The sequence below is a fragment of the Gopherus flavomarginatus genome, chromosome 8 (genome assembly GCF_025201925.1).
Source record: "Gopherus flavomarginatus isolate rGopFla2 chromosome 8, rGopFla2.mat.asm, whole genome shotgun sequence".
NCBI lineage: Eukaryota > Metazoa > Chordata > Testudines > Testudinidae > Gopherus > Gopherus flavomarginatus.
This window is the reverse complement of record NC_066624.1, coordinates 84,933,498-84,954,483: the sequence shown is the minus strand read 5'-3', so window position 1 is coordinate 84,954,483 and position 20,986 is coordinate 84,933,498. Positions and strand designations below refer to the sequence as shown.

The window sequence follows — 20,986 nt, the reverse complement described above, 5'->3', positions numbered from 1 at the left end:
CATAAATTTTGATATAAATACTAATTACACACTATACTAATGCCAGCAGGGATCCTTTCATTTATCACATTTATATCACCGTCGCTGCTTTACTGATGACATAATGGAAAGCAGTGAAAAAATCTGGTACTGTTTTATTCTAAGATATTAAAACTAGCTGAAGTTGCAGCAGGTTGACTGAGTGAATAAGAATTCCTATCACGATTCATGGGATTTAAGAATCTTTAATAAGGTACGAAATGTTACCAAACAGTTCTGTAAACTAAATTTTACATACCAATTCTTCTAGCCATAAATATTGAATATCTGTAACATGTATAACCGGACCTTTACATGCGGATAAATATGGAAATTAGGATTTATATACATTATGTTACTGTATTTGCCAAAAGCAATGGACAGATATAGTTTATATCTTTTTAATATCACTTTACATAAACAAATGTAACAGTTTGACACGTAGATCCAGGCTTTCACTATACGAATTTTTTGACAGGACATTGTAACAACATTTTACTGCACTACTTAGACTGGACTTTGGGACGAAATGTTTGCACTTTATACAAAAAAAGCACATTAATACCAATAATATTCTGTTAGATCGACGTTTAGACTGTAATAATACAAAGTAATTCACATTTTGGTACACATTTACTAGAACATTCTTGCCATTCAGTACAAATAGTTGAATTTCTACCTCCTCCCTCTTCCCCCCACCTCCCCCACCCTCCATCTCACCCACCCTCGCCCCCCTTCCCTCACATATATGCAAAGACCACAGTTCCACATATCCCCTTATTCAACTTTCGATATGACTATTTACAAAATCAAACAGTACATTTTAAGCTAATAATTCTGTATTTACATTTAAAAAAAGCCGCTGCCCAAGGAGACATGCAATTTGAGACCTCTAATCAGTGGTTCCAGTCCAGCCCTACACATTTGGCATTTGGCCTGGTAACCTTGTCCTCTCATGCATTCTACTAACCCCTTTGCCTACCAAGCCTTTGAACAAAACAAAACAAAACAAAACAGAAAAAGATTCTTCATTTTATTCGGTCCTGGGTCTACTGGCAGCTTTTGATTTATTTATGTATTTATTTGCTTTCGAAGTGTTCATTAATTTTGGAGTCTTTTAAATAGGGTTTTTGTTTGTTTGTTGTTTGTTTGTTTTTGTTTTAAACGTACCATTCGTTAAAATTTGATGTAAGCGTGCTGTGGCTGGACGTGTGATGGACTGCTGAAGAGGAGGGGGATAAGGAGCTTGTGGTCTGGTTTTCTGTAGATGGAGACACGATTGTTGGGGGCGTTGAGGATTCATAGCCTGAGCTGGCGGCGGGAGAAGGCTGGGACCCCTGGGAGGATGACTCATGGACCTGCAAAATAAATACGTACATAAATAGATAACGAAAGGGGTTTTGTTAAAGTGTAGTTATTAGTTCGATAATCATATCGAACTCTAGAACCCCTTCCCCGTCCTCCTCTCCTCCCTCCAAACAGGGAACCTCTGAGCTGAATTCACAAGTTAGCCTTGAAACGCTACAGATCGTAATTTTAAGACAAAGTCTGAGGGAAAACATCGCATCGCTAATACTGCAGATTGGTGGTATCCCAGAAACACGCACGACTCGGGCGGTATGGCTAAACAGTCCGTTTGCGAATATCTTTCCAGGCACTAGCATGTAAGGCAAATGCGGCCCTAGTACATAAAAGGGAGCGGATCTGCTAGAATTTGGCTTTAAAAGAAACCAGGAGTTCCCCTTGCTTGCGTCCCTTCTATATGCCCATCATTGAGACTTCTACTGAAAGTCTGCACTAAAGCAGTGCACCCAGAAAAGCCCTAACCGGGCTACTCCCCTGTAAGACGCTTATAACGTAAATAACTGAGCTCACAGACAGTCAGCAGCGAAACGCTATCTGCCCTTGAGCAAAACAAACAGTGGTTGTTTAAACCTTTCTGTAGTAAAAACATTATTGGCCAGGTTGCCCTTGTCTTTTCCAATTTCCTGTCCACAGATCACTTTAAAATATGCTTCTTTGCAACCACCCAGCTACATAGATAGTCAACACATTTCACTTTTTAAGTCTCTCATTCTGTGTCAGTAGAAGCATTGTAAATCAGCAATAAAACGTCAGGGATAAAGGCGAGATAACATCACATAAAACAATGCAACATCAATTTACCTTCATGTGTTTTCTGAGGGAACTTGGGTGAGTGTAGGACTTATCGCACATTTTGCAGAGATAAGGTTTGTCAGAAGTGTGCACATGCATATGCTTTTTGCGGTCGCTGCTATTTGCAAAGCGCCTGTCACAGCCCTCGAATTCACACTTAAATGGTTTTTCGCCTATTACAGAAAAAATGATCTGATTAGAGAAACTGTATTTTCTAGGATTAATCAATATTTTTTATGACTATTATTAAATTACCAGACAGAAGGATCGTGGTCAATTTAATTACTTGTAACTTTCCAACTTAAAAATGCTGAATCTCAGAGCCTTGTTTTCTTCCATTTTTTAAAAATCGTTCAATCGTTGTACAAGGCATATTTCTGAAGAGTTTTAATTTCACACTATTTACATTCTTTCTAGGATAGCTTCATTTTCACTTCTCAGCTCCTGGCATATCTGGCTCGCTATAATGCTGGCAGCGATACATCAGTCGTTATAGCACTTATACGCAAGCCTTGGTGCCTAGTTTCTGCTTTAATGGCTCATTCTCGTGATATTTTGCCTACCCACCTCATACCCAGTCCCTATATTTTCGTACAATATTGGATATTATTACGACGGGTGCTTGTGATTCTTACACTGGATTAAAAGCTACCAACGTCGTCTTGAATCATCTGCTAAAATCACTCTTCATATTATTTGGAAAAAATGTACAACAGTAAAAGCAGGAAGAGACGCATATATATTTATTTATATAAGTATTGAGGTTAGAGATGTTTTTACTGATCCCAACTGGTTTCTAATACTACAATACTAGATTAACACTTTAGGTTCAGATTACTTAAAATTACTCCATGTAATTAAATATTTACAAATACATGAATTACAAAGAGGAGACGAATTGGCTGACTGTATGTTTAGCACAATTTCTCATTGTAATACAGTCAAAACTGCCGACTACCAATTAATTAAAACCTATAAATTTAACAAGTCAGGTTGCTGCTATTTTTCTTTCACGATTGTATTTCTGCAGCAAATTATCTCTCTCTCTCTCTCTATTTTTCATAAAGGTTGGGGGAGATAATTTTCTTAATGAGTTGATTTTGAAATTAACTTCTCACGCTGCCTCTTTTAAAAAGTAATCTCGTACATTTTACATACAATTTTTCAGAAAACAAGTCACCATATCCAGTGTTTTCCCCCCTCCCCCATCCACACCACCATTTATTTTGCTGGAAAAGCTTGACTCTTTTATCTGCAGAAAGAAATCTAGAGAGAAGGTTACTGTACTGTACCTGTGTGAGTTCTTTTGTGTATTTTGAGATTTTCTGATCTAGCAAACACTTTCCCACAGCCTGGGAAAGGGCAGGGGAAGGGTTTTTCACCGGTGTGGACTCTGATGTGATTTACAAGTTTATATTTGGCCTTGAAAGGTTTCCCCTCTCTTGGACACTCTTCCCAGAAACATATGTGATTGGACTGCTCGGGTCCTCCAACATGCTCCACTGTGACATGAGTCACCAGCTCGTGCATTGTGCTGAAAGTTTTGTTGCAGGACTTTTTGGGGTTTGACAATTGCTCGGGCTCAATCCACTTACAGATGAGTTCCTGCTTGATGGGCTGCCTCATGTAGCGAAAGAAGGCCCCTGCCCCATGGTGGGCTGCCATGTTCATGTTCATATGGCCGTAGCCGTGGAGCTGAGTGGATGCATAGTGCTCAGATCGGGGGCTAGTGACCTGGCCGTACTGATCTGGCCTCCCGTACATGTCTCCGGAGAAGCCCAGACGCATCTGCCCGTTCACTACGTTGGGAGAAGCGTGGCTCGCGGCTTGCTCGTGAAGCCCGGGGAAAAGAATGTGTCCTGCGGCATCAGTGTGTCCGTGGGGTCCAGCGAAGCTGCCCGCAGCCGAAGCGAAGAGGCTGTGCTGGGCGCTGGCCGCCGCCGCCTCGCCAAAGCCCCGGTTGCGGAAGAGAAAGTCCCTGGTCGAGTTGAAGGCTGCGCTGGAGTAGGAGCTGACATGGGTCGGGTGGTGGTGGTGCCCCAGCGCCGCCGCCGCGTAGCCGGGTGCCTGCGAGGTGAAGGCGGTCTGGCCGGCCGAGGCCAGCTCGTGTGTGCTGGGGTTAATTTTAAAAGCGCCCATGCCGTCGGCGAAGGGGTTGATCCCCAGTCCCACTTCTCTGTCCGTTACATCGCCCGTGGAGTGGTGGCGAGACGATCCAAAGGTAGTGACTCCTATAGCGGGATACTGCGGTCCAGCATCCAGAAGCATCTTCCCACTCTCAGTGCAGCAACCCGGGGGGGGGGGGGGAACACGGAGGAGCAGCAGCAGCAGCAGCAAAACCACCCTCTCTGGAAAGTCAGCGACAATCACCACCAAAGCAACCACATCAAAAACACCACCATCTGCATCAGCGCCCCGAAAGGAAACAAAAAGTGTGGGAGATCTCGCAGCTGCAAATGAGCAAGAAAGCTAGAATAAGACAGACATGCACAAAAACCTCACTGTCTCTCTGATGAGACTTTTCGGGGAGGTTTGAAGTGAGGAGGGAGGCCAGGGGGTAAAAAATAAACAGGCTGCAAGTAACGGTAATGGAGAGAGACCAACACACACGGCAAAAACAAAAAAACAAAAAATAAAAAACAAAAAAATCAACTCCCTTCAGTTATTTTTTAGCTATAGGAATGTTGCAAAGTGGCCGAGAGATTTTTCTCTTCTCTTCGAGCTCTCCACACTCTTCCTTCTCCCCCTCTCTCTCTCTCTCTCCTTTTTTTTTTCGCCCTTTTTTTTTTCGCTTTGCAAAAAAAAGGCGCAAATCATGCACAATATTGTCTTTTGCGGTTTATCTTCCTGGGGAGAAACTTTCACCTCCTCAGCCGGGCGGTGAACGCGAGACTGATAGCGGCAATCATTCCTGCAGATAAATGAATTGAAAAGACGACACCGTCCCCCCCCTCCTTGATGAATGGGAGAAGGGGAGGAGCGACGTCAAGGCGGACGTGGGAGATCATTGGTTCCTGGCGACTCCCCCCTTCCCTTGCAACTCCCCACTTCTTCTCCAACTAAGGGCTCGCAAAGCCTCTGCTGTCTCCTGATTGGTTCGCCCGGCTCATCAATCCCAGGTATTGTGAAGCGCTTTGACATCCCTTTTGACAAACAGGGTTTCCAGGAGTAGCAACTTTTTGTTTTTTTTTGTTTTGTTTTGTTTTGTTTTTTATCAAGCCCAATATTTTTTGCACGCAAATATTTCAAACGTATATTTTTGTATGGGTGCTAAAATAATCTTAGACTCGATTATTGTTCTTCTTGTTATTATTTTTACCTCTCCTCCATACTAATACTAATGATGATCACAATGATTTCCTGATTTTTTTTAACAACACTGCACAACTTTTTAGGGTTTGAAAAGGGAAGCCCTTTTGTGACTTGTTTCTTTTGAAGTTGTCTTTTCTCCTTGTTTGTAACTGAAGTTCTCCAGAGTTTGTGCTGACTGGATTCGATTTTATTTTTAAACAACAGGCGTGATTTCTCTGGGTAACAGCCCATCAGTTTTCTGAAATAACTCTTGTTTTCTGCATCCATCAGAATGCAGGTGGGTGAGAACTCTTAACTTTCTACTTTTTATTGTTGTTTCCCCCCTTATTTCTTATTCTTTCCTCTCTTTTTTTTCCCGCGGGATCTCTTTCATTCAGGTAAAACTGTAAATTTCCCAAAGCTACATTGTTTCTTCTGTGCTTCATGAAGCTCCCGGAGACTTTTTTTTTTAATTTATTTAAAATCCTCGATAGATAGGAGCAATGTAAATTTTCTGACATTCAAACCTTTTCTAGTTCACAAATCAGTCACCCTTGTCACAGTTATTGAAATTCCTCAACTTGCCACACCAGGACGGTGGAAAAAGCAGGCGGTGTCTTTGTTGCTGACCAGGCTTTTGATCGCCAGAGAAAATTTACTTACCTTCAGATGAGTGAGCAGAAAAAGAAATAACACTCCCTTTGATTTAGTTAGGAAAATGCAGACATTTGGATTCAGTGCAAACATACAACACTTGGTTGTTTTCCAGATGCAACCCTCGATTAACCTGTCTTTCCCCAGCTCAAAGTCTATTGAAAAACTGCGAATAGTTCCTTTTTGTTCTTGCTACAAAGAGTCATTGACTATATATTAAAATGATTGTTGAAAGGTATAAGTATGGTACTTAAAAGTAGAAAATCTTTGTGACTCAATCAATTAAGCTAAGCAACATTTGTACATTATTTTAAACGATGCTCGAGCATAAAATATCAGATTTCATTTTACGGAGAACGTATATATATATTTTAAAATGGCAGATTATTTATTTACTCGGTCGCCTGCATATTCATTAGATCTAATTATTTCTAGTAACGAAAACACAAAAAGCTAGCTGAGAGTCGGAATCCTTCAATTTACCCTTTGTTCAGTACTTCATTTGGCTTTTTCGGAGCTAAATCTGAGCACCTCAAACTCTTATTCCTGAACAAAGAAACTTCAATCTTCAGCTGCAAATATAAAGGCGTTAGGAAGTAATCACTACCGCAGGTACTGGTGAAACCGATAAACATAGATATCGCTTGCATATTTCTCATTGTCCTTATCAGGGCTGCACATTTAAAGCAATACAAACTGGCAGGTGATTTTTGTTGTTCTTTTTTGTTTTTTTCTTGTTTTTTTAAACAAATTTGAAATGCAGTGCAAAATACATCGCTGTACATTAGATGTATATGTAGTTTGCATGGATTCAGTCAATGAAAATGATTTTCAGAGCACTTTTATCCGGTAATTACCTTTGGATCTAGCAAGTCTGAATAATTCCTGTTATTAGCTGGAGCTGCGTTTTTGCATTAATTTTGTGAAATAAATGTGAAGAAATTACATTTACGATGACTTATGGCAACAGGTCTAAACCAACTACACGTGTGTGTGTGTTCTTACATCTTTAAATGTATGTTATATTACCACGTATGTTTTCTGCTAAAAATACCAGCGTACTCTACAAGGTTCTCTGGTGTGCTTAGACCGTAATGTAAATCTATAAGGCAGTGACACTAGGAGAGCAATCAACTAGATTGTCCATTCTTTAGACTACCTCCAAATTGCAAAGAAAACCAAATAATCTCAAATCCGTATAAAATATAACGGGAAGGCTGACAAGGGGATTTTTTTAGGAACCGTGTCTAAATATACAGAGTAAGAGTGAATGTTAAAAAAAAATAAGTTGTGGGTTGTAGAAGTTATCAAGTGGGATTTGCGGCTCGCTCTCTGCAGGAAACGAAAGCTGCTCCAGTTCAAAGCCACATGCACCAACTGTGACATATAAGCCATTAAAATATCCTCCTGACGGCTCATTTCTGTTTCATCATACATTCCCTAACTGCTTCCAGAAAGCAAGAAAAGAAGAAATGAAGGATGACCGCCTCGCTGGAACCGCCAAAGAGGTGCTGTTTTGTTGTCTCTCTTTTCCACCCCCACCCCTTTTTGTCAGCCCAGAAATGATGTGCAGAAATGAGGGAATCTCTTCAACAGGTGGAGTGGGGTAAGTGAATTCGGGGGGGAGGCACGGGCAAGCAAGGAAAGTTCTTGGCACCCACTCACCCACAAGGGAACGGGCTAGACACCCACTCACCAACAGGGGCTTGGCAACCTCTCGCTCGCATGGGAAGTGGTTTGGCACCCACTCAGAAAAGGGACTGGCGCTCGTTCACCCACTGAGGAAGTGGCTTGGCATCTACTCACCCACGTGGGAAAAGGCTTGGCATACCTCGGCAAGGGGAAACAGCCCGGTACCTACTGGGACTGGGAAGGGGACTTGATACCCACTTACCACTGGGCTAAGGGCAAGAGGCTCCTTCCCCCTCACAGGGCTGGATAGGGGACTTCTCTGCACCGTACAAAGGGGCTTCTTCTCCCCATAAGCTGGGATCCAGAGGCACCAGGGAAAGGGGCTTTTCGCACCTACTGGAGAGGAGGAAGGGGCTTCTCTGCCTCAGCTCGGACAGAAAGAAGGTGACTTTCCGAGAAACACCACAGAAACACCACTTCTGAGGAGGCAGCGCGGGGAAGGGTTCTGCGCACCCAACGGGACAGGAGAAAGAAGCTTCCCCCGCCTGCCTGCCCATCCCTCCCATGTGGATGGCGAAGGGGTTTCTTCCCCCTCACTGGGACAGGAGGGAAAAAAGATTCTCTGCAGCCACTGCTGAGGAGCAGGAGACCGAGCCGGGCAAGCCTAGGGGAGAGGGATAGATAAATCAGCCCCAGTGAGAAGGCTGCTTGCTAAGGACAGTGGCTGCCGGGCAGCCACAAACAGCAGAACACTCGCTGTTTGAAGGGCTGAGACTGCACATTTCCAGGCGGATACACTCGGGGGCTGCCCAAATGTAAGCCCTGGATGGAGGGCGCGGGGGGGAGTTTGCTCCTTTCCCACAGAGCAGCTCAGCCTTGCTTGGGGCTGCAGTAAAAAGGAAAGAATTTGCAGGAGGGAGGTACTGCAAGAGGAAGTCAGATTCTCCTCCTGGGTTTGTCCGTTGAGCATTCATTGGTATGGTGATGCTTTTCTGTCGCAGTTTCTTTCCTTTCTGAGCAGTGAAAGGGTTAACTGTCTCCTGGAAAAGGTCTAGTGGACAAGCTACTAGACTTCCGAGCTTTGACAATAGAAACCCCTAATTGAGAGCCTTCCTTGGGAAGGGCTGCCATCCCGGTTCCTCACTGACTGACCTGTTTATTTTGCTTGCACTGCCAAAAGGCAACCTCCTTCTAGTAACATTTTTCTTCGAAATCAACTCAAATCAAAAGAAACGCCTGCAGATTCCCTGTGCTACCCACACGCGTGCAAGGCGAGTGGTTTGGTAACTGATTGATGAGAAACGTTTGGGGTTTCGTGAATTAAAGGAAACTGGAGAGTTTGCAGAGAGGTGGTTCCTGCAAACAGACTCCCCTTGCATTCAGCTGTAAAACAAGTCCCCCTTGAGATCTGACAATGCCTCCAAACCGCGATCGACGTTGGGCGTTAATTTTCTTGCCTAGCGTTGGAAATGTAGTTAATCGGTTTGCGTAAGTGGTGAAGGCTAAAGCTCTTGAAGTCGCCGACTTTGGAAATACTCTAGAGTTTGACCTCTGACCTGCGACCGACAACATGTGCCAGACCCAGAGCATCCAGCACAATGCGTGGTTCCAGTGTCTAACCTGGGACAAATGTTTGCAGTTTCTTCTCTTTCCTCTCATTTTAATGATTAATCGTATTTGATCGCCCGCCCCCCCCCCGCTTTAATTCCATCTGTTATTTTTAATTATCTGCCCTGATTGTTCTATACTCCCCTTGTTTTCCAGAATAGCTTGAATACCCATGAAATACGCTCAAGGCCAAACCCCGGAGGAGAATCTCTCCTCCTTGGGAGATTCTATTTGAACAGTTTAGGCTTGTTGCTATCCTGAATCATTCATATTAACTTATTTAAAAAGAACAAGATCCATTGAAATCTTGAAGGCAAACATTAAATCTTCATCCCATTTCCTTGAACAGGTGGGCTAAGTAAAGGTTTCCAGCGATGATAAATGGGGATGAAAAGACAGGTCTTTGCATCTGATATTATTTGCGGTGTGTGTATTAAGACTGCAATAACTCATAAAAGGAAACTTAAATTTTGCCCAGTATTCCAGAGATATGTTTGCTGTGGGCACTAGTTTTGGTAAAACTGCTGTTGTAGTAGTCTGCTGAATCAGAGCCATGTTTCAAATAATATTTGCTTACAGACTAACTAGTTTTAGTATGGAAGTGTTCCCTCAGCACCTTTGACCCGTATCAGAAGTCAAAGTTTTCTAGAGGTCAAATAACACACAGAGACACACATGTCACTAGAGATATAAGCACCAATTGCTCTGCAGTAAATTAACACCTCACAGAAGAACGTAACTATTGTTAAAATTTTGTAAGCAGAAAAGGCATAGGGTGAACACCTATTAGATTAGGCACGATTAACAGTTAGTCTTAACTTATGTCATGTTGATGACTGTTAACTAGGAATAATACATTTGAATCAATAGTTATAAAAAGGTTAGTGTTGTTCATCAAAATAATGGGACAATCTTTCTCCCTTTACTCAGCCAGAGGGACTACTCACGTGAGAAAGGCGCGAAGGATTAGAAGCCAGTTTTTTTTAACTAATATTTAGTTTCAAACAGAATGTCACATGGAGACCATTCAAATACTAAATACAGCACTTCATTACTTTGGTTATTTGACTATTAAACTATTCTAAATGTTAGAATAGTTTAATAGTCAAATAACCAGGGAAAATAACTCTTTTTTCCCTGGTTATTTGACTATTAAACTATTCTAACATTTCCAATTCTATGTCCTTACCAGTAAAGAACAAGTTTTAAAAGTCCACTCTGTAAAAGAGCAGCCTTTATTGATTTATTTTAATAATCATAGGTGAAAGTTGGGAAGTATTGTTAAAGCTCCTGGATAGGTTTTATGGTTATCTTTATTCTCACACTAATTTTCATCCCAGTGGTAACAATCCTGAAGAGGAAGTAAAATTATTTTTTAAAAGATTGTGAATATCCATTATAGCTTCATGAGCAACTGTAAATGAGATCCTATTATTGGTATTAGTATTGCTTTTTTTGTACTTCCATCCTGGTATACTAAAGGAAAGCTCATATGATCGAAGTGATTTCAGATTCCTACTTCGTCTATAACATCATAAAGTACCTTTAAATTCAAACTTGCATTTAAAAGTTCAGAATCCTGATTCAAATATTGCACCGAAAATCAAGTAAGCATTCCTTATTATTCGTACTTCTCACTGCTACATTAAATAGGTACAAAGCTGTCTAAAAGTTACGGCGTGAGCAGTGACAGTGGTTTGTTTTACAGAGAGAAGGAGTCGAAAATTATATACAGTAAAAAGTATCAACTTTGTAATATTAATCAATATTGATACAATTAAAAACGGAGACAACTTGGGCTGGAGTCTCGCAAACTGGATGAAATTTTTAGAAGTGAAAAGTACAGAATATATCCAAGTTGGTGGTAACTCGCCTTAAAAATGCACTGCCAGAAGGTGAATGCCAGATCAAAGCAGAGTTGAAAAGATGTCATTTCACAGATTTTTAAAAATCGACCATAGAAACCTCATTACCCTTTAAAACATGTGCGAGCATTTTGGGGAAGCCTCCATTTTTACCTCTACAATATTTGAAGGGTCAAAGAAAGATTGAGTTCCATGAGTATTAGATGTCCTTTTCTTTTTAAAAATGTCTTCTTACATGATTCTGGAATCATACACTCAGATAACCATTTTATAACATATGCACATATATTTAGTCTTAACTTTTCTCCCCTCTCCCCGAACAGGAACAAAGTCAGGAAATGAGACATAAGACTTCTCTGGTAATGAGGAAAAGAAAACGACTTTACAGAAACATCCTGGAAAAGTCAAGTAAGTTAAAATATGTCTTTTTTCAGTTCAAAGGAGAGACTATTTTTTTCCAGCTTAGTGTTTAACGTACTAGCATAAACACAAATCAGTGACACAACGCCCCACCAGCAGCTGCCTAATCCTGCTCAATGCCTATTCATTTGGAGGTTCTAGAATTAATATTTGACGCCTCTCTCATTGAAACAACAACCCCTGACCCTATGTGATTGCACTGTCACGTTATTCTATGACATATTCATCTTGAATTCATTTACGGACGATTTGATTGGAATGAGGTTTGACATGTATTGGATCCTATTAAAGCAGAAGACTTTGATCTTGTTGATGGGGTTTACATGATATGTATCATCTTTACCAGGGATAGCAGGCTTTCACAATGTGGTGGCTACCAAGCTTTAAGGAGTTAGTGACTGACATCTTATCTGACAGGAATACCTTAATCTTGAGGTATTGAATGATATATTCTATTTAAACTAAGCATATGATTTGGTTTATCTTGGGTACCTCTAGTTTCTAAAATGTGGAGAACACACACACATACAACCAAAGTGCCTTAATTTACCCCTTTGACTTTTGGATTTTCCACACACTCTAGAACATCCTGAAGCAAACTGATCTGACTAAAAGAAAAGAAAAATGAACTAGTAACAAAAGAGGAATATATTCGAATTTCATGAAATGTTCTCTTTTCCCTTTGAAAATTTCCCTTAGCAACTTCTCTCTAAACAATACCTCTTGCCATGCATTTAAACAGTGTATCCAAATATTATTTTGCTGCAGTTATGTGTATCCCTTGCATCAGCTCTTAGTTTTAATGATTATTTCATCTCCGTCTTAAGACTCAGCATACTTATGACATTTGTAGCCCCAAATCCGATCTTAATTATCAAGGAATAGGTTCACATAACTCTTCTGTAAATTCTGCTAGTTGCTCTTGACCTTTCCATTTCTATAGTAAATATTGCAATTAGGATTTTCAAATCGGGATTAATCCTTATTTTCACAGATAAAGCCCGAGGTTTAAAATCGCAAATTACAAAATGAATGAGGTTAAATCGAAGTTTTAGCTAATAGTACCCCTTTCAGAAAGGTTGCCATTTAACAGATAGTAAGATATATTCCATAGAACTAACTGAAAAGTTTCAGGAACCTCAACAGTGGATTGTCTAGAAAAATTTTAGTGACCTAACAAAAAACTAAAGGACAGAATCTGCTCGGATACGGCGATACAAACGCCTCTGAAAAGGACAGTAGAAAGCCAACGCGGTTGGTACTAGTGTATGTGAGAGTAGAATTTGGCCCCAAGGTAGAGAGTATATTCCAAATGTCCACTCTTTTTATGTGGTAAAGCTGACATGCAGGTCAAGAAAAGTGTTTGGCATTTATCATGAATAACGCTAGGTTTACTAGAAAATATGAGTACATATTTATACTGAAATAAAACTGAAATAGAGTGGAGCTGTAAATCTGTTACTATTAAGAAGATCTGACCATAAATAATGTATATTGTTGCATCGATTCCTATTTTCAGTCAAACAGTGTACAGTACATTTTAGCTCCTATATAGCTTCAGCAGTTAGATTGTACAAATTTAGTGTGTAGGAGGGGATGAGGTGTTTTTGTTGTTGTTTTTGGTTTTTTGTGTGTGTGTTAATTCTCTTGATTGCACGAAACATGGAAGCTAAACTAAACCCTGAGAGAGAAATGCAGTAAACTAAAATTTTGGGGATAATTAGGCTTTCAAATCGTCACCATATCTGATTTTGCTAAAGGTGACGAAGGACAGCACAGGTGGGAGAAACAAACACAATACTACACACATTCACTTTTTATGTGTGTGAAATTATTTTTATATTTGTACAACTATAGAAGAAAAAATAATGCTGTGTTCAACTTTTCCAGCTGATTCTCAATATACTATGCTCGATATGTAGTATAGATGTCTTTCTCCCAAACTGTGCTCCAGTTTATTTATTCAGGCTCTTATTTGTGTTAATAATGCATCACTCCTACTGTCTACTCTGTGGTAGGGGAAGCTTTTGGCATATGTGCTGGAACTATGAGTGTTGTGGGTGCTGCCGCAACCCGCCCTGGTTTGAAGTGGTTTCCATTATATACAAGGTTTACCCATTCGTTCAATGGCTCTCAGTACCACCCCCACTATAAAAATTGTTCCAGCACCCCTAGCTTTCGGTTTCTCCTGACCTGCTGGCCTGGTTTCACAGTTTATTCATTTAATTACTGCAATGCAATCAAATGTTGATTCTCTGATTTGATTAGAGAAAGAATCTGTGAACGCCTTATTTCAACTTGTACCCTTTACATAGCATTCTAACACAACCAGGAAGTATTCACCAGGGGCTAATACACAGTAACAGCTTAGATGTATAGGAAATAGATGGGGAAACTGATTAATCAGTCTACAAGTGCTGATTCCTGGTGCCTACCACTTCTAAAGCTCCAAATGTTATCTCATGGACACCCTTTGTGGCACTGGCCCTCGGGTGATGGGACAAGAAGAACAATGGAGTTCTTCACATGCCAGTCCCCAGTACCAACAACAACCCTCCAATAACACTGCCTGATGTTTGGGTTCCCCACGTCGTCTTGTGATATCTCCGTTTCAGGATATAAAACAGTATTGTGCAATTACTGTTATCCTTGCAGACTCCTCGTAAAGGGTTTAGAGTTACGAAGTCCAGGATGAACTCCAGTATTTGTAGAGAAGAGGAATTCCCCTGCAATTGCCATGTTGGTTTGAAAATCTAAATTGGTAGAGTAACCCTGCAAACCTAATGTGGCAAGGGATTATAGGAGGCTTCATATATTTAAGGCACAGTCCGTACAGTATGGATTATCTGGTAAAACATGGCTCGTATTGCAAACGGGATTAACGAGACCCAAGTAATCAGTTGAGTGAGTGGTGGTCAGGCGAGGTCAAGCTGCCAAAGGCCTGCATTAACAAGCACTCACGTTTTCAAAACATTCTGCAAGAGATGTGTAACTTTGTCGATTTTGGCCAGGTCCTCCTCCTCTTTTCTAATCTCTCCGCCTTCCCTTAGTCATGTGCGCGGCTCCCCTCGCCCCCCCCCTTCTCCTCCACACACACTAGTAGAACTCCCAAGGTACACAACAAATTATAGGAGTGAAAATACTAACTTCACCTAATATAATGAGAGAGACACCGAGTGGCACTTTTTTTTCATTCGACTCATGAAGAAGAAAAAAAGACTTCAGGATTTAAGTAAGGGCCGAACAGAGCCAATAATGTTTGACAGGAAACCATCACAATATTTTAAAATAGCCTAAGCAAACTGGTGATAACATTTTTAATTGATAAACTGTTCCAGATGTTTTCTCCCTTGACTGAGAAGTGTCAGAATTGATGGATAACAAGTATGTAGAGATGAAGTGTTTTAAAGAGGTATGAGGAAACAGCTATATTTGGAAGTCACACTCTCAGTATATTTGTAAGTAGCAGATTAATAATTCCTAACGTTTATCTCTTCTGTGCAAAGTGCACTCCTATTGAGATGGGCAGGAATAGGAATGTCAAATGCATTACTTAGTGCAAATAGACTTGAAAGTTAAGATGTTGTGGCGCTAACTGCTGGTGTGTAGTTTAATATGCCCGAGTAAACATGTTATGTAAGGATGGATAACTAATTGTATCATGTGTCATTTTTCATCATCTCAAGTCAAAAATATGTACACAATAACGTAAATACGACGATCTAGCTAAATATTAGTTTTGTGTTACAGAAAAAAGAGTCAGATCCAGGCTCATTCCAAAAAATGTAACAGTAGCCAACGCTCGCTATGCAAAGCAGTAATAAAAATGTCCCACATATAATTACGTACGTCCTACACTTTAAACTTATGATTACAAGTCATTGGCGAGTTGCCTGTGTTATGAGAATAGCGCGGTTTAGGTATTAACATGCCAACCGTTATCTTGGTTTACTACTTAACATAAAGATGATCGTTTACGGACGTAGTTAGCAATTGTTAAACTTTATGGAAATACAAAATTATGCGTTTTAACTTGGAAATTGCATTGGGGGTTTCTAACTCCAGATGTAGAGTGAATGTTATAAAGTGTTCATAGACAAGTTAATAGGAAGTCAATAAATAAAAATTGTAACAATGTGAAAATATATATTCATTTGTTGTTTTATTTTTAAAAACTCTTTCTGTTATTGAGCGAATACTATTTATGACTATTGAATTTTGTGATGACCTTATAGGAAGATATTTATTGTTATGTTATTCTTTCCCAAAGCTGACGCTCTGTTTCCACTGTCTTTCTCCGGGATTTTTTTTAACTCACAATACTTCTCTTTAAAAAATTAAGTAGAGGCTCTCTCCTGTGCTAAAGCTCTAAACTTTAATAAATCTATAAGGCCTCAGTGCATAAAGCCAGAAACCCTAGACTACACTTTTATCGTTAACAATGTAAATCCTACAGCCAATGTACTTTCTTTCTTCTAAGGAGTATAAAAATAGGAGAGAGTACCTTATATGTATTTAAAGACTTTTCTTAGAATCGAAAGATGGTGGTTAGATTGCACAATTCTGTAAGTGGAAAGAGAGAGAGAGAGAGAGAAAGAGAGAGGGAGAGTGTTCCCTTTTCTGCGTTAAATACTAAGTTTCATTCTTAATGTAATGATTTATCATATTACTCCAGCAGCCATTAACAAAATAACTGTTGACATTTAAATATGTGGCGTGGGATTCCTCCAAGAATCCTTTCTAAGATTTGATATAAAGATATAATACTCCCAGAACTAGCCAAATTGTGTAATCTCAGAAAGTAAAACTCTAGTGTCGCTTAACTACTTTTTCTCAAGTAGAAAGACCTGTTATCTGTGCTGTCAACAAGTGTCAGAAATCTAAAGAGTTGCCCAGCTCTGCTTCCCATGATGTGTTCTGTATGCAGAGCTCGTCCCCTCGCATTGTCCTCCTTTCAGTTTGAGAAAAGGCCCTTGAAATGCTCGTACATGGGAAAGATTTGTGTGTGCTATAAATAAACAGGAGTCAAAATGATGGGGGGGAAAATCCTAACGAAGCATCAGAGCTGAATCTGAGCATTAAGTTTCATCAATAAAAACTTGCTCCCACAAAGGATGCTACTCAAGGGAGGCTGAAGCAGCCCCATGCTTCCCTTTTTCCTTCGGGAATGACCTTCAGGCAGGAGGTGGATACTTCAGTAGGTTTTCACAAACCGAGACAAAAGTGCAACCGCGCCCTTTATTCAAAACTTGAGATAGTGACCTGGCGTGGGGGAGGGAGGGAGGGTAAACGGTGCAGGCTCAGGACCTGTCTCCCCCCTCCCCGTTTCCCCGGGCGTTTTGTGTGGCTGGATCACGGAAGTTAGGGGAAGCCCCAGCCCATCTTTGTCGCGAGCTGCACTTTAAGTCACCCTTCGACTTAACAAAGCAACGGGCGCGCGAGCGGCCAATCAGGCAACTTGTTCCGAAGGCAGCCGCGGTTCGCCGCTACGTGCCGGCTGGTGGCTCTGGAGGGGCTCTGGGGAGAGAGCGGGTGCAGGGGGAGGCTGCTTGGCGGCGGGGGGAGGCTAGGTCCGGGAGAGCGGCGGAGCCAACCAAGGAAGCAGACGGGTTTCGAAGTGCAGAGGCTTCCGGCTGCCGATCGGCCTCCCCGGGGCGAAGGGCAGAGCGCGGGGAGGAGGCACCAGCGAGCGGGCACCCAGAGCACGATCAGCAGCGCGGCTGGAGCTGCTTCCCTTGGACTGGCTCCTCCTTCGGCTACTGCCGCTCATTGCCGCTAAGAGCCAGCGAGGAGCCTGGGCTGGGCCAGGACCAGGCGATTGCCGCGCCGGCTGGCCCTGCCCTGCGCTCTCAGTGAAACGCAGCTAGACACCAAAATGCGGGGAGCCGGCGCCGGGCATTGCTCGCTGGCGAGGCACTGGGGGAAGGGCGGCTTTTCGCGGAGAAGGGGGCGCCCCCCGGTTAGCGCCTGCGTAGCCCCAACCACCTCCTACCCCCTCCACACACATGCACCCTGATTAAGCTTTTCAGTCGGCCGCCGGATCTGTCATCGCTGACGTCAGCGAGCAGGCTATGGCCAATGAGAGCGCTCGGTGATTGTTTCGCTCTCTGGGCTGGCGGCGTGTCTACGAATTTCTATTCAGCAGCCTCCCAGCGCCCTGCTGCTGCCTCTCAAGCGTATAGGATTCCACGTAGGCATTAAAAGGGGGGGAGGGAACAGGAAAACAAAAAAACAAAAACAAAAACCAAACCAGCCCCAGCCCCTATCCCCCCCCCCAAAAAAAAAACTTTGGGGGAAAAAAAGTTTCGCCTCTCTCTGTCTCTGTCTCTCTCCTCCCCGCTGTCAGGTGACTTTTTAGAATTAGAAGCTAATGAGCGTGGATGCTTTGGGGAGCCCAGTGATGGACCCTGCTGCACTCTCCAAACGGAACACGGCGCTGAGATTAGTAGACTTGGCAGGGGCTCATCACCACCATCATCATCTCCACCCCCCTCAGAGCATGACAGGCTTCCCGGGCTTCGCCGGGCATCCCCACTCAGTGGCTTCCACGCACCCTGGGGAGTACGCCGCGGAATCCCGCCTAGGGCCGAATCCATTCCGGCCTGAACACATGGGGCACCAACACCATCATCATCATCATCATCCTCATCACTCTGCGGCCCTTAAACTCAGCCCTGCCCCTCATCCTCATCCTCACCACCAGTGCCACCACCACCACCATCATCATATGGCAGGCCAAGCTGAGGTGGTCTCTAGTCAAACAGGAACGTTTGGCCCGGCGCAGTCAACAGCAGTCCCTTACCCAGTGTCTCGCACAGCCCAGGCTATTTCAGCAGGTAGGGACTTCTTAATACGCAGGGATCTGACAGCTCCAGTCATGCCAGGGCTAACTGAGCAACACACTGCTACAAGCTCTCACCACGGAATGTTTGTCTCAACAACAGGTAGCTACCCCGGACACCATGGTCACCACCACTCAGAAGCTGGGAATCATTCTCTGTTCTCTGGACTCCATGAGCAGCCTCCCCATGCAACTCCAGGTGGCCATCTAAACGGACAGATAAGACTGGGGTTACCTGGAGAAATGTACGCCAGGTCTGAACTTTTCACTCAAGTACCAGCCTCCAGGACCGATCCTTTTGCTGCTTCCTCGCTTCATAGCTACGGTGGCATGAATCTGAACGTGAATCTGGCTCCACACCACGGCCCTGGTGCTTTCTTTCGTTACATGAGGCAGCCCATCAAACAGGAACTCATCTGTAAATGGATTGAGTTGGACCAGACTCCCAAAAAATTATGCTCGAAAACTTTCACCACAATGCATGAGCTGGTGACTCATGTCACAGTGGAGCATGTTGGAGGACCCGAGCAGTCCAATCACATATGTTTCTGGGAAGAGTGTCCAAGAGAGGGGAAACCTTTCAAAGCCAAATATAAACTTGTAAATCACATCAGAGTCCACACAGGTGAAAAACCCTTCCCCTGCCCTTTCCCAGGCTGTGGGAAAGTGTTTGCTAGATCAGAAAATCTCAAAATACACAAAAGAACTCACACAGGTCAGTATTGAAAGCTATCCTTAATTTCTTTATTTTGTTCAGCGTCCTCTTTAAGTAGTGTTTCGTTATGGAGAATGAATGCACACCAAATAATTATTTTAATTACATTCTTAGATTTGTTTTCTTTTTTCTCCATTTTCAAAAATGAATAAAACTCAGAATTTATGTATAGAAATTCTAAAGCGTATATAGACTAATATAATGTTTGTTCATCTATATCTTTATAAATACTGAGAGATATGAATACTACACGTCTATTCACACAGGCTGGGAATTTTTTTTCCTCTGGCGGTTTAAAGTAGTCGGGGGAAATGAAATCATTGTGCAAGCTCACAAATTAAAAGTGAACAATAGAAATTACAGCTTGTCTGGTCAGTTTTGACTGATGTCGCTGAGATGCTGCTGCCTCTAACATTGTGAGAATAACACAGCTGCAACCTTTTCGTTCATCTGTTTTGTTTTGGTCAGATGGAGTTTTTAATGTTCGAGCTGAATAACAGTGACATTTTTAATGAACATGACCATCTAAGGTCTCTGTGCATTTGCAAATGTGGGGAGCTGAAAGTTTTTATTCTAGGGAGGAAAAATAGTATTGTTTCGGCCTGTACATTTTGAAATGTCATTCGCAGAACTGTTAAGTGAAATTAGGACATGTATCAGAAACATCTGTTAGTCCTAGTTCACAGAAAGGAAAGTAACTCGTGGAAGATTTTGCAAAGCGATGTTTGAACTCTTCCGGCCAGAAAGGCATCTATAATTAATGAAATTGCACGTAGAAAGTTTTCACACGTACAGAAGCAGCCTGTGAAGTTGTATTAATTAGTTTAGCAGCCTGTGTTTGTAGTCTCTGGCGCTGGCTTTTTTCTGAAGAAGAAGATAAGAAATAAGCCCTTTCGGAAAATTAAATCTGTTCCAGTATAGGGTTTTCCACCTTCCACCCCCTCCTGTACAGCCTTATGCACTAGGGAAACTACATAATCCTACTGTAAGATCTGTTTACAGCCAAACGATTTTTTTCGCCCTCCAGTTCATAAAACTCCCCCTCCCCCACGGTCGGTGTTTGTCTTGACTCTGGTGCAGTTGCATTTTTGTGCTATAGCTCGACAAGGTACAATATGCGTGAGAAATATACTCATTTTGTATCAATGTATTCTAAATACAGCGCAGTAATTTTACAGTAGCCATCGCTATTAACATAGTATTTTCCCCCAGCTCTTTTTAAATATATATTCCAATGTTTTATTAGTCTAGTAGACTTTCGATAATTTATTTTCTTTAGTAAAAAAGACCCCACATAATTTAAATGATACACTAAGCCATCTTCCTGTTAGTTCAGAACAGGTAGAACCATTAAACAGGATAGCTCATCCCTTAATGACAGTGTTTTTCTTAAGTAAACAAACTTTTACTGCTCTTTAACGGCCTCACTGTTTGAAGTCTGTGAAGCAGAAAATGGTTAAATTCTTAGGGAAATTGACCTACATCAGAGAAGCAGGTTCAGGATATAACAGGAATCGTAGGTTTGGATTTATTAAATATAATTTCGTACGTACATACTTTCCACTTTAACTTTCCCAATGACTAATTGCTGCATGTTGAAAAATCCTGCAGGGCCTTTACGGGTCTGTCGTTTCTGTTAAACACCCAGAAGTTGTCAAAAACAAAATGTTTCTGAAACCGTAATAGAACTTTCTACAAATTATTCATGAAGACAGTTCTGAATTCAACAGGAAAATAATTGCCTTCTCAAATATTAATGACTGCATTTCCCTGACTCTGGGAAAC

At 41.9% G+C, this 20,986-nt stretch overlaps 2 protein-coding genes across 12 annotated transcripts in view; one reads left to right on the top strand and one right to left on the bottom strand.

Annotated features, from left to right (window-relative positions):
• Nucleotides 1-754: 754 nt before the first annotated feature.
• LOC127057202 (zinc finger protein ZIC 1) lies at nt 755-4,738 on the bottom strand. The gene is made up of 3 exons (XM_050966016.1): nt 3,468-4,738; nt 2,185-2,348; nt 755-1,376 (listed from the first exon to the last, which is right to left on the bottom strand). Exons 1-3 carry the CDS (start codon nt 4,441-4,443, stop codon nt 1,179-1,181), a joined length of 1,338 nt encoding a protein of 445 aa, XP_050821973.1. The 5' UTR covers nt 4,444-4,738; the 3' UTR covers nt 755-1,178.
• A 661-nt stretch (nt 4,739-5,399) lies between these two features.
• Nucleotides 5,400-20,986, top strand: part of ZIC4 (Zic family member 4) — a 253,895-nt gene continuing 238,308 nt past the window's right edge. For 5 of the 11 annotated variants that reach the window (XR_007776028.1, XR_007776029.1, XM_050965963.1 and 2 more), the window contains exon 1: nt 17,579-19,201. Coding sequence is in view for 9 of the 11 variants with exons in the window: in XM_050965963.1 (XP_050821920.1) it covers nt 18,016-19,201 (1,186 nt within the window). In the remaining 2 variants the exon portion in view is untranslated. The other 6 variants (XM_050965965.1, XM_050965964.1, XM_050965969.1 and 3 more) reach the window with 6 other exon arrangements.

Bases quoted from the DNA above. Each gene is read 5' to 3' on its own strand.
- LOC127057202 (XM_050966016.1), bottom strand. From the start codon at position 4,443: ATGCTTCTGGATGCTGGACCGCAGTATCCCGCTATAGGAGTCACTACC. The intron at 2,349-3,467 runs GTACAGTACAGT...TTTCTGTAATAG, and splicing joins ACACAAAAGAACTCACACAG to GCGAAAAACCATTTAAGTGT. The intron at 1,377-2,184 runs GTAAATTGATGT...TTTATTTTGCAG, and splicing joins CCCTCAGAAAACACATGAAG to GTCCATGAGTCATCCTCCCA.